The sequence below is a fragment of the Chaetodon trifascialis genome, chromosome 23 (assembly GCF_039877785.1).
Source record: "Chaetodon trifascialis isolate fChaTrf1 chromosome 23, fChaTrf1.hap1, whole genome shotgun sequence".
Classification (NCBI taxonomy): domain Eukaryota; kingdom Metazoa; phylum Chordata; class Actinopteri; order Chaetodontiformes; family Chaetodontidae; genus Chaetodon; species Chaetodon trifascialis.
In genome coordinates this window covers 16484464-16496589 of record NC_092078.1, presented here as the reverse complement: position 1 = coordinate 16496589, position 12126 = coordinate 16484464, and the positions used below count along the sequence as shown (strand labels likewise).

The following is a 12126-nucleotide window of genomic DNA, read 5'->3' as shown; positions in this document are numbered from 1 at the left end:
TTCAGCCACAATATTTAATGACAATTGATTTACCAGTTAATACAGTATTGATCCTTTTAACACACATGCCCTTGCAAAGTGTGACTTCTGGGCTTCACGCTCTCAACCAGGAACTCCAATTTGCTAAATATTAATAGAAAAGAAGTATTTCAAGCAGCACTAAAAAAGTCCTTCTCCTGTATTTGCACAGATGGAAGATTAAAGACTTTCTATTGATCTGCTCAACACCAATGTAAGCAAAGTGGTATAGTTAATTTATGCTTGAAAGGTTTTTGTAGTTAATTGGACTGATTCAGTTTCAGTTTTCAAGCACTTAGTCCCTCTTTGAAATCAGTCCAAAATATCAATCAGTGTATGAGCAGAGTAGCCCAGTGTCACCTTGTTGAGCAGAGGGTATCCTGAAGGTGTAGCTACAGTCTCCACACCTCCTCAGGGTGGGTGGTTTTCACTCTGTCCCGTCATGCGGTGCCTCCCCAGCCTAAAGCAGCACTGTGGTGGAATTTAAATGCCAGGGGTTTTCTACTGCTAACTACCGCTCACTAGTCTGGCTAACAAGCAGCAGCAAGCTCAGACATACCCTCAAATGTTCTGTACCGTCCGTCTTCCTTTTCTGTGGTGAGCAGCCACAACAAAACAGGAGATAAAATGAACCTGTGCCTTATTTTAGAAAGATGGCTTTTAGACTAAACAGAACATCTGGCTTTATGGTATCCATAATGTACCTAATGCAGTGCAGTGCTGGTATGGAGAGGCTCATTTGCCATAAGAAAAAAGCTATCATATGTATCAGAACATCCCTTCTTAACGACATGAAATAGGTGATCAATATTAACTCAGAAAAGTGTCATTAGTTCAAGATGATACCATAGAGTAGTGATTATAGCCCCATAATCAGTTAATGACATTTTTAATGCGCATTTGTGCTCATTAAGAGCTGGTGTGATAGCACTTCCCCAGAACAATTTTCCATCCTGCCATCTGCATCGAGTCACATTAATGAAAGCAGAAACAGTAGTTTGTGAAAAGACAAATAAAGGACCGCCATCAGCAGGAGCTCATCAACAGAAAGAGAGGCTCAGGGAGGCTCAATTAAAGGGGAAGTGTGTTTGAACGGGAAATACCTCAGTGCCGAAGCTGAAAGGAATATGAAGAGTCGAAAGAGAAGCACTTTGTGATGAGGCAAAAGGGTTCGAAGGAGTGCAGATGTCAAACCAAATGATTAGCAATCACTGCAAGTTTTTAACGATTTTTTTCGGCTTTGGTTTTATGGCATAGTGACTAAATAGTTCACTCTCACCGCTCTCAACCTTGTTTTTCTGATAATCTGCCCACGACCAAACAGACAAAGGCAGGGAAGAGCTGGTGAATATACATGAATGTAGCAGCTAAAGAGCCAGATATCTCAGCATTGGAGGAGACCAAAACAGAGCTAAAAGGAAAGTGAACATTGGACTTCCATATTATATACTTAGTACATTTAACATGACTTAAAATGAATACTGCTGTTGCTTCAGGAGTGCTGAATGTGTACGTAGGCTGTTTGGTAGCACGCTAAGCCAGACATCTTGTTTTGGATTTTCTGCCCTTTAGTGGCACCAGTCTCAGAGGCAGATATTCCAAAGCTCCTCCAAGAACCTGAAGCGCTCTGCATCGCTAGATTGTTTTTCTGTGATTTGGGTGGAGCAACCCTTTATGATGAAAAAAAAAAAAAACCCTCAAAAGGATAATTGTGCTGGGAGAAGAGACAGTCTGGCTCATCAACATCCTTAACAAGGGTGAAAATGAATAACAGATTTAGAGGCGGAGGGTGGGAATAGGATGAACACACACACACACACACACACACACACACACACACACACACACACACACACACACACACACACACACACACACACACACACACACACACACACACACACACACACACACACACACACACACACACACACACACTTTTCTTGGTGGTGTCGATGGATGATTTCCATCATATGACAGCTGAGTGGGGAATGAAGAGATGAAGCCTATCTCCCACCCTTGAATCATAATTTAATCATCAGTTATTAGCTTCCAACAGTTCCCTCAACTGAGACAACAGATGCTCCTCCTCCTCCTCTCACACACACTGACAATGCACAGGGGGATAATTATTGGCAAATATCTGTCACACCCACTCGGGAAGGACTGATTTCACCAAACTTGATCTCCTATTTTTGGCAAAGCAGTAGAGTTGTTTCAGTTCACTGACGATGCTACAGTACTCAAAGAGGAGCGCTTTAACATGAGCTGAGACCTGCTGAGGTGCGGTGACATGCAGCACCGCGGCCTGGACAACAAAAGTAAAGAACGCGTCAGCTGTGAGCAAGAAGTGGAAACAGAGGAGTGTGAAGAGCGAGAGCGAACTTACTTTGACACCATCTGGCTTTTTGTTCAGCAGGCTCTTGGCTGCTGTTGAGAAAAAAACAGTGCAAAGAAATCAGTGGGCAGCTGGAATTAACACACACGCAACACACACGCAACACACACGCACACACAAGCACACGCATGCACTGTCTATTCAAGGTTGGACAATTACTAGCAACCTCAAAGTGGGCCCTGTTAGAATTGGAAGCAGAAGAGAAAAATGCAAATTAAGTGAGGAGATGAAATAAAACTTAGTGAATCATCAGCCGGGAACATGCAATTAGATCCATCTGACGAGGCTGCAGGAGGCACTGTCAGCAGCAGCAGGCAGGCACAGCAGCAGCGGGAGGAGAACCGAGCTCTGCAGCTTCTCTTCCCCTTTCTCTGCCCACTCTCGCTCAAGCACGCACATGTTTTATGTCAAACACGCCAAAAACAGCTCTGTTTGATGACAGGAAGTCAGCTGGAATGGCGGGAGGGGTGATTGCGTCTTCAGGTTTCGGTGGCCAGTGAAGACCACCTGCTTTTTAGTCAACATGCAGGGACAGTCTGAGAGACGAACAGATGATTGGGGGTGTCCGGGGTTTGTGAATCCTGTGTGGTGGTGAGGGGTTTATTGTGTCAAAGCATAGACATCAGCATGTTTAGTAACTGATAAAGGCTTTGCAGTGACAGCAAATATCTTTTAGCAGCCATATTGGAGGAATGTGTTTTTGAGTGATATAATGCTACTTGCAGTATGAAAACTGTAACGACATCCACTGTTCAGGCCATACTGTCAGTACCACACGATCAGATCAAGCATGCTTGTTCTCTGCTGGTTTTTGTGACTGATAATGACTGAAAAAACTGACAAAACTGAGAGCATTTGAGCCATGTATTTAAACCCAGTAGTCATAAAATGTATATATCATGCCTTTATTTTAACTCTTTGACAGGGACCTGTGGCAATAGTGGCTCAATAGTATGACTTATGCTACTTTGTGCTGAGTGTGCGTTTACAGAACCGGCACCTCCTGATCATTTGCATGTCGTGTGAGCAGTTCAGACGACAGAAAGGCCTGGAATTTTGAAACAAAAGATGCTTTCTTTTCCTACAATATGACCACCAATGGATGCACTGTCGGCTGAAAGCTCTATACCGGTGCTTTAGTAGACGTGACATGCCTCAGTACCAAACCTGACGGTGCGGTTTGACACTGAAGAGATGCCAACTACACAGAGAACTCTTACCTTTCACATGAGTTACCACACAAGAGGAGGAAGGAAGAAAAACAAAAGTAAAACACATTGTTTGAATACTGCCAAAAAGACAGTTTAGAATTTATAAAAATAAAATGAGCGTGAATGAAACAAATGGAGGATTGGCTATCATTTGTCACAAAGAAAAACAATCAATAACGCTGAACTCCGTTTGAGTGCTTTGCCCTTTAAAAAGGGGACCTGAAGATGGGACTGCATCGATCTGTATGGTCATTCAGTCTGTGTTGATAGCAACTGAAAAGGGAGGACAGATGGGGCGTATCGGGCTCTAAAGGCCAGCGAATATGAAAAACCACAGCACTCAAAAGAGCAGCATTTAAACAATGCCTAAATACATAATAAAGACAGAGTTAAGGGGGTATCAAGGGGAGAAAAAAGTCCTCAGTAACAGCGTTAAGGACCAAGCATTAGCCGTCAGTCTTCAATATTACTGGTTCAGTCCTACCTGAGAAGTTGCGAGTAGCCAGCATAGTGGTCAGAATAGCACCCTGGGGAGAGAGAAATGGACAAACAAACCACTGTTTACACAGGCGGAAAGGTTAATAATTAGATACTCTGGTGCCTGAGACTGGATTTGGCGGATTCTTCCAGCATTTATCATCTTAAAAACAAATTGGACCAGCGTTTTCAAGAAAAATACCAACTCCAGTCACTTTCTCATCAGTGATTGAGAGTTGAACGCAGCAGCTTCTCAGTGATTGGCCCCGTCTTGTATATGTGCTCCCGTTGTCACTCACCTTGAGTTTCCTTCTGGCGTTGAACTTCTTCAGGCACTCCACAGTCTCCTGTCTGTGCATCATAGACGCCACAGTAGAGCGTTGCTGTAAACACAGAGAGACAGCGTGTGGGGTTACACGGTGTGCTCACAGACACTTTTTTGTTAGAAGAGGATCTGCTTGCATTTGAGTGTGTGTGGACACTTACGCAGATCCAGGGGTGTTTGAGTGCATCTGTGGCGGTCACTCTCTTGGCTGGATTAATGGTCAGCATCTTGTTGATCAGGTCTTTAGCCTCTGGAGTCACGGTGTCCCACTCAGGAGAAGGGAACTGTTCCAGGAATGACATCACAGAAACCATTTCTAGAGTCCCATCAAGCATCTACACTATTCATTTGCATCTAATACAGATATTATGGAGACAAACAATTTAGCAAGATTGGTGTAGACCAAGAGGTTAAGCAATTGTTTTTGTTTCTGTCGTTACTTTTCTTGGCACCAAAGATGGGGTAGTGGAACATATTGGTGGGAATGTGTCCTCTGCATGAGGTTCAAATAGAACGAACCCACTCATCAAAACATTGCTCAAAAACATCTTTTTAGGCATCAAGAAAGTGGTTTTGGTCTTAATATGGAAAGATAAGTAATGCTATTTGGTCTTGATTTTTAACCGTCAAATAGAGCTCAGTGCTGTGGAAGTGTTTGTGATGATGGATCACATCCCCAGTCCGTCCTGGCTACAATTACACATCTACTGAAAGTGTTTTTAACTGACAGGCATTTAAAAATGAGCTGCTGAGTCCCAAAGTTTTCAATCACTTTCATTAATAACAACAGAGAGTGGACAAAGCTCATATATCACAGTGCATGCTTTAACAATATATCAGACCATACTCCATCCATCTCCATTTCCTTCCCCTCCTCCCACTCCTCCCACTCCTCTGGCTGCTTGAGCAACAGAGAACAGACAGCACACACTGTTTACAGAGTTACAGCCTGCCTGCAGTGGTCCAGTTTGCCAAGAGACAGTCAAAGCGCTACACAAATGAGTGTAAACAACTTAGATTTGGGTAAGGAAACAGCAAAAATCTGAGTCTTTTAGCTGAAAAATATGTATCTGCGTGCTTCAATCAGACAAAACCACTATGAAGTATTAGGGCCACTTGAGTTGAGAATAAAGTCAGGATATTTTGAGAAAAAAGTCTTTATGATATGAGAATACAGTTGGAATATGTGATTTAGCTGTCAAGTAAAATTTGTCTCATTTTAACATATAGTGTATAGAATGTGTGTGTGTCACTATGGAACTCACATCATATGCCCCAGCTTTAATCTGCTGGTAGAGTCTGTGCTGGTCCTCGTCCCAGAATGGAGGATATCCCACCAGGAGAATGTAGAGGATCACACCTACGCACACACACCCACACACAGGTCAAAGTTAATCATGACAGACCTCTCACACGGTGACCCATTAAGAATTTTAAAGCATGCATACGCAGCAACAGTCTGTAAGGTGAGAATTGAAATAATACAGACACACATACACTTATTATATGATGTCTAAATAAAGAACAACACGCCAACAGACACACACAAGGTGCTTGTGTGTGCTGGTGTTACTGGAGAAGATGGTTCCTGATTGGCTGGCCACTTGCCAGGAAAAGATGAAAGGGCCTCTATCAGGACACGAGACAGTCCGACCACAAACACAACACCGCCCATTGTTTCTGTGGACGCAGTGAGTCAGTGCAGGTGTGTGGAAACGAGCACGTGTCTGTGTGTTTTATCAGTGTGTGTGTGTCTGACATCTCAGGCCCAGGTGGCCTGGCCCATCAGAAGAGTGTGTAATGAGCGTCAGTGATGATTAATTCAAGAGGTTACAGCCCTCTGTGATAGAGAAACTACAGAGTACAACACACACACACACACACACACACACACACACACACACACACACACACACACACACACACACACACACACACACACACACACACACACACAGAAAGCAGAAAGGACTGAATGAAATAACATTAAACTAAAATCTGAGTTGACATTCATAGAGTATCGTTTGAAAAACCGTATATAAAGGTGAAGGCCAAATGCATCGCTGAATAGCACGCGTCAAAACAGCTGCCAATATTACTTTCTATGTACAACCCCAACACCAATGGCGACTAGCCACTGCTTGTTGACACACCGCCCGGCGACACTTCCTGCCACTGTTTTACTTCCAGCCTTGCCTCCCTTGAGCGCAAGTTTTTTTTTCCCTTGAGTCGTTCGTGCTTGTACGTCCCCCATCCTTTAGCACCTTTTCTCGTGTGTAGAACAATAGATCACATTCCCGTCTTCACAAAGACCAAAAACAATGGCAAAAAAAAATATTGCGAGCTGTAGCTCTGGAGATTTTAAGTAATGTCAGAGCGAGTCCACACATGATTTTGAGATCATGTCTGGACGTAGCTGAAAACATTTTTATGGTAGAGTACGATCAGTTTTAGTATGGAAAAAGTAAACATATCAAACATAAATGAAAAGGTTCAGGTTAAGTCCCATTAGATGGGAAAATGATGTCACCTGCTGTTGTAAACTGGGATCTACACTGGGTAGAAATAGCAAAGGATTATTTGGCGTAAATACAGATTTGGGATAAAGCAGCTGTTAGCACAAGCCTGATCAGCTCTGGCACTTTGCATCTTATGATGTGCCACGGTGCTCCAGTGGTAGTATATTTTTAGCTTTTTTAAATTTAAATAGAAAGCTTTATCAGTGCTTTATGGTGCATACAAATCCCAGATGATGGATATTAATCACTGGCAGCAATGTTGTAAAGAAACATTTACCTCATGCTAGTGTGCAGCTTTGGTAGCTTTGGCTCTTGATTATCATTCACATATTTTCTACTCCAGAAAAAGTACTATACTAGTTAGTACTGTGTGAACTGTGTCCTGTATCAGCAGCAGCACACACTGCAGTACTTTAAAGGAAAAGTATTCAAGAAACACGCTTTTTCTTTCTTTCTTTCTTTCTTTCTTTCTTTCTTTCTTTCTTTCTTTCTTTCTTTCTTTCTTTCTTTCTTTCTCACAGTGAGATATGAAGATCTTTATCAGTCTCGTGTCTGTGTTCAATATAGAGCTGGTGGCAGTAGATGATTAGCCCAGCTTAGCATGAAGACTGAAAGGAAACAGTTTGCCAGGCTCTGTCTAAAATTCAAAACAAGGCCCGCTAACATCTCTAAAGCTGACCCATTATTACTCATTGAATAAGAATTCAAACAGCGATGTCACTCTGTGGTTTCAAACTATTTCTTGATGAACTATAGTTAATCCGTCCACCCTGGACTTGTGGGCAGTGTCAAATCTAAATCATATCTGAACCACAAATAAACGAGGCTTTTAAGACTTCCTATATTCACTTCTTTGTTGTGTGATGTCCTTGTTGATCCAAGGGGTTGTATTAATAACTGGATAATAATAACTCAGACGGCCCTAGAAGTGTATGTGGTGGACGCGTCATGGGGGCTCATACACACAAATCACTGAACCAGCTAACTGGTCATCAATATAAGTGAAGTGAGTACTGTAATTGGCCAGATTAGCAAGTAGTGGCAGTCGTGGTGGCAATCCCTTTGACCAGTACCAGGGAAGAACTGTGATTGGCTGTTTCAGGCCATGACAAATTTTGTGTGCAACTCATGATAAACACCTGCTCCACAAGGCTTCCCCCCATTAAACAAATTAACAGTTAACTCAGAGTCTTACCGCAGGCCCACATGTCCACCGGCTTGCCATAGGGATCTTTCCTCAGCACCTCTGGAGACAGGTACCCTGGTGTCCCAGCAAAACCTGAAACACACATAAACACACCATACAGAACAAACCCTCTATTTTAATAGAAGCTTTCACTATTTCTAATTTGTTTAGCCTGACATTGAATTAACTACCTTCTGTATGTCGAAGTCTATCAAAAGCTTGGTGGGACCTTCTCCCAAAAAAAAAAAACACTTCCCAGTTGCTAAGGATCAGCGGTCCCATAAAAGTTAAGTTTATGAGGTGAGGCTATCTAGCTTCAAGAAAAACATCCCTTTGTGGGTATGCAGTTTGGCTCATGACCAGAGACATGCAGCCTACTTTTACAAAAGCCTCAAAGTACCAGCAGACTCTCCGGAAATGAGACGTAGTACGACTAGTAGTTAAGTCAGAGCAGAAAGTGAACTGGTTCCAGCTGGAGGCTGGAGCTGCGGGAATAGAGCAATTATTTCTCTGCTCTGCGGGGAATAGGAAGAAGAAACAGGCCTGAAATATATTCAATCCAAACTTGACATAAGAGCCGAGAGCAGTGGCACACCTAGTCCCTTTGGATAGGTGGATGATAAAATGGTGCTGTGGAAAACTGTTTAAGAAAACTAGGCCAAATAAATCTCCATTGTACTGTTTTCTTCTTAGGAAGAAAAGCACCTGAGAATAAGCGCACAAATGTTACCTGGTCATCTGAGAGAGAACTAAACATTAAGAGGTCTGAAATCGCTGATCACACCGACTATATCATGTCGATATTTATTGAATCGTAATTGACAAATAACTGACAAAATCATCACAGAATCACAAAAAACGAATTTAAAAGGTTCCGTGTACTCACCAAACCATGCCTGCTGGTCCCCCTGAACCTCAATGGCCAGACCAAAATCTGCCAGTTTAACTGCTGCCCCTTTCAGCTTGCTGGCTAGGAGCAAATTCTCCGGCTTAGAGAGACACAGATGGAAACTTTAAGTAAGCTGCACTAATGCACTGATATCATCTCAAACCTGAACTGAGGTAAAGATTTCCTTGTGTTTTTCATACAGGCAGCCCACAGGCTATCAGGCATGTTTGTTATAGCTCAGAGTAATAACATTTAAGACTGATGTCATACAGTAAGTTTGAGCGTTCAGCAGTTAGGACTAATAGCTGAGCTACAGGCCAGCTGGAGGAAGGCTTGTCAGAATCAGAGTCCAGCCTCTACACACAACAGACTGAACGCACGCAAAGTCACGGCTGACTCATCTCAAGTCAAGATCACATTCAGGTTCAGTCAGGGGCCACGGCTGACCCCAGCCCAGCAGCACAGGTGGATGTCATTCGACAAGATGCTGGCGGGCTGCGGTCAAACTGGGCAAATGCGAGCCGTGCTGGTGGGTGAGAGAGGCGGACGGTGACTCACGGCAAACCCCAGCAGGAGGAGGTGGGAGGCGGGCTTCGGGAAAGGTACGGAGAGGATGAATAATGTGTTTGCTGACATTTTCAAAGTAGTTTCATTCACGGAGCCAAATAAGAAATTATTGAAGATGACTGAGCTGGACTGCGCAGTGATAAGGGGGAGGACGGTGCTGATCAAAGGGAAGCTGCTTTTATTCTGCACTTATTATCCCCAGTTATCTTAACAACAGTGGTCATGCAAGCCATAATTCTTTTCTGAGCTGCTGAACACACATTCATTCTTCTCGATATTTCACTCTCACATGCTGTTCTTATTCTTAACTTCTTTTCTGTCACGCATCACGTTTTATCTGAATTTCTGCCAATCAACAGTTGCTTAAGATTTCAGACACACTGGAGAGTATCTGTCACCAAGGCAAACCCTCACAATGGATCTAGGAATCCCTCAAAGTCCTTTGTGACTGCTTGCTGTGGATGAATACATATACTGTATTCAGAGGCCCAGAATGAATTATGGCTTAAACAGCTCTTCTGCCTACACGTGATTTTTAATACTGCCTGAGGTATTCATTCCAGAAGGCATCAGACGTGTCATTCACTGAAATTAATTGAAAACCAGTTCCATCAGTCAATGTTCACATTTCAAGGCTGCTTGAGCGTTTAGTAGAGCATGTGTGAATTCTGAGTCGTGCAGTTCCTCAAACCTTTGTTGTGAGCAAAGGTTTGGGGGGGGGGGGGGAAGAAGAGAGAGGGAGGGAGTTGGGGGAAATGCATTCATCAGCATCATGCAGTCATTGCAAACACTTTGTTTCTGCAGTCCGTTTACCCCAGCCCACTGCGAACACACCTTCTCACCCCGGGAAAAAAATCAAGTAACCTGGAGGGTAGGTAAGGGTTGAAAGAGGGAAAGGAAAGATTTGAGTTTGATCATGTCAGGTACTGTGCACCCAACCTCAATCCCATCCCCGAAAAACCCAGCTATGGCATGAGGTAGCTGTGTAGAATCACACACCCCGACCTGACCCACGAACACTCTTGAGTCTTATTTGGGTTATTCTGACAATAATTTCTATTAGCTAACATTTTTTTATCCCAAAATAATTGTTGTGCTACAAACACAGTGACATGGCAGCGTAATCATAATGACTCACAGTTGGAGCACTTCTATAACTCTGCTGGCAGAATCATCAGCACAAAAGCTGAGTCAGAACCTCTGGTTCAGTAAGAGAAAGTCAACAGGGAGGAGCTACTGGAGTGGACTACGGCTCCCAAAGTGCATTTTAGGGTTCAATCACCAAGAAAATTCTGTTACCTGCAGCGCTGACAGGGAGAGCTAAAGATGATGCTGTTGTTACAACGAGCTGCATCTTAAATCAATTGACTTTCACATTCTAGGTCATATGATTAATTCATTCCAGAGCTATGGCGCCATGTTTTTTTCTCGGCTGCAACGAGAAAGCAATTTAAATTTGCCATTTGTTTTTCGATATGGCACATTTCATTCGACAGGTGGAGACTCAGTGTGCCTCAAAATAAAAAATGAAAAGGGGCATCGATCACACAGGACAAAAACAGAAGAACATAGGGATGAAAAGGTAATAAAACCATATAAGAAGGTATTATTAGTATTAAAGTGGGATAATGATAAAGGTTTAACAATTAACCACACATTTTAAACCTAACTGCAAGGAAGCTTGTGAAAAGAAGACCTCAGTTCATGTGCTTGAGAATTCCAGCAAGAAGGCTCAAAATGACTGAAGGCACCATGAGCTGCTGTATCTTATTTTATTTTTAGAAGCTGTATCACTGGAAGAATTGATTAAGTGCTTTATGAACACACAGATGGTACCACGTGGATGCTCGGTGTGCTTAAACACCTGTGTATGCATCCTTGCTTTCTTTTACAAATCACTAAACCTTTAAAGCGCTCAGGCAGCCTCTAATTATTCTCCAGCGTGGCTCTTGGGCAGGTAGGTAGGGCTACAACGGCCCCACACATGCAAACACAGTCAAACTTAGAGGGTGATAAATACAAATACAAACACCCAGAAAGCATTTCACTGATGCCAATGTGCAGGATGCGGCCAAGTTCACCAACAAGCCACATTAGTGAGGCTGTCATATCGGCATATTGCACTGTGTATTCACGCTGAAAATACAGGACTGGTTTTCTGCATGTGAGTACAATACGATTCATATCAGATTGACCAGGATTTATGCTCTGTCCATGCTGCTGGTGTGTAATAGCTGTAATTGGATTGTGTCTAATACAGCGAGCCATAAAGTCTGCTAAACCAAGCTGGGGGTTCTGCCTCAGTCTGGAGGACTGCTGCTGTGACTGGCAAAGGTACGCACTGCACATGCTGCCAAAATGTGGCATAAAAACAACATCCCGCCCGGCTTTAAGTGCTTTATCTCAAAGGGGAATATCCCACATATCCAAAAAGCACATTAGTGGGATTTTCTGTCAGATGAGAATTAGAGAATAAGGAAGTAAGAAAAGTACAATGTGAAGACATTGAGTGACAAATGAAATGAAATGTGTCTTA

The 12126-nt window shown here is 43.0% G+C and overlaps 1 protein-coding gene across 27 annotated transcripts in view; it reads right to left on the bottom strand.

Annotated features, from left to right (window-relative positions):
- Positions 1-12126, bottom strand: part of camk2d1 (calcium/calmodulin-dependent protein kinase (CaM kinase) II delta 1) — a 77028-nt gene that overhangs the window by 13845 nt on the left and 51057 nt on the right. For 14 of the 27 annotated variants that reach the window (XM_070993354.1, XM_070993350.1, XM_070993359.1 and 11 more), the window contains exons 7-13: positions 9021-9123; positions 8144-8227; positions 5695-5789; positions 4591-4713; positions 4404-4487; positions 4112-4154; positions 2408-2445 (exon numbers count right to left, since the gene is read on the bottom strand). In XM_070993354.1, coding sequence (XP_070849455.1) covers positions 2408-2445; positions 4112-4154; positions 4404-4487; positions 4591-4713; positions 5695-5789; positions 8144-8227; positions 9021-9123 — 570 coding nt within the window. Of the gene's footprint in view, positions 1-2407; positions 2449-4111; positions 4155-4403; positions 4488-4590; positions 4714-5694; positions 5790-8143; positions 8228-9020; positions 9124-12126 lie in introns of all 27 variants that reach the window. The other 13 variants (XM_070993347.1, XM_070993352.1, XM_070993358.1 and 10 more) reach the window with 1 other exon arrangement.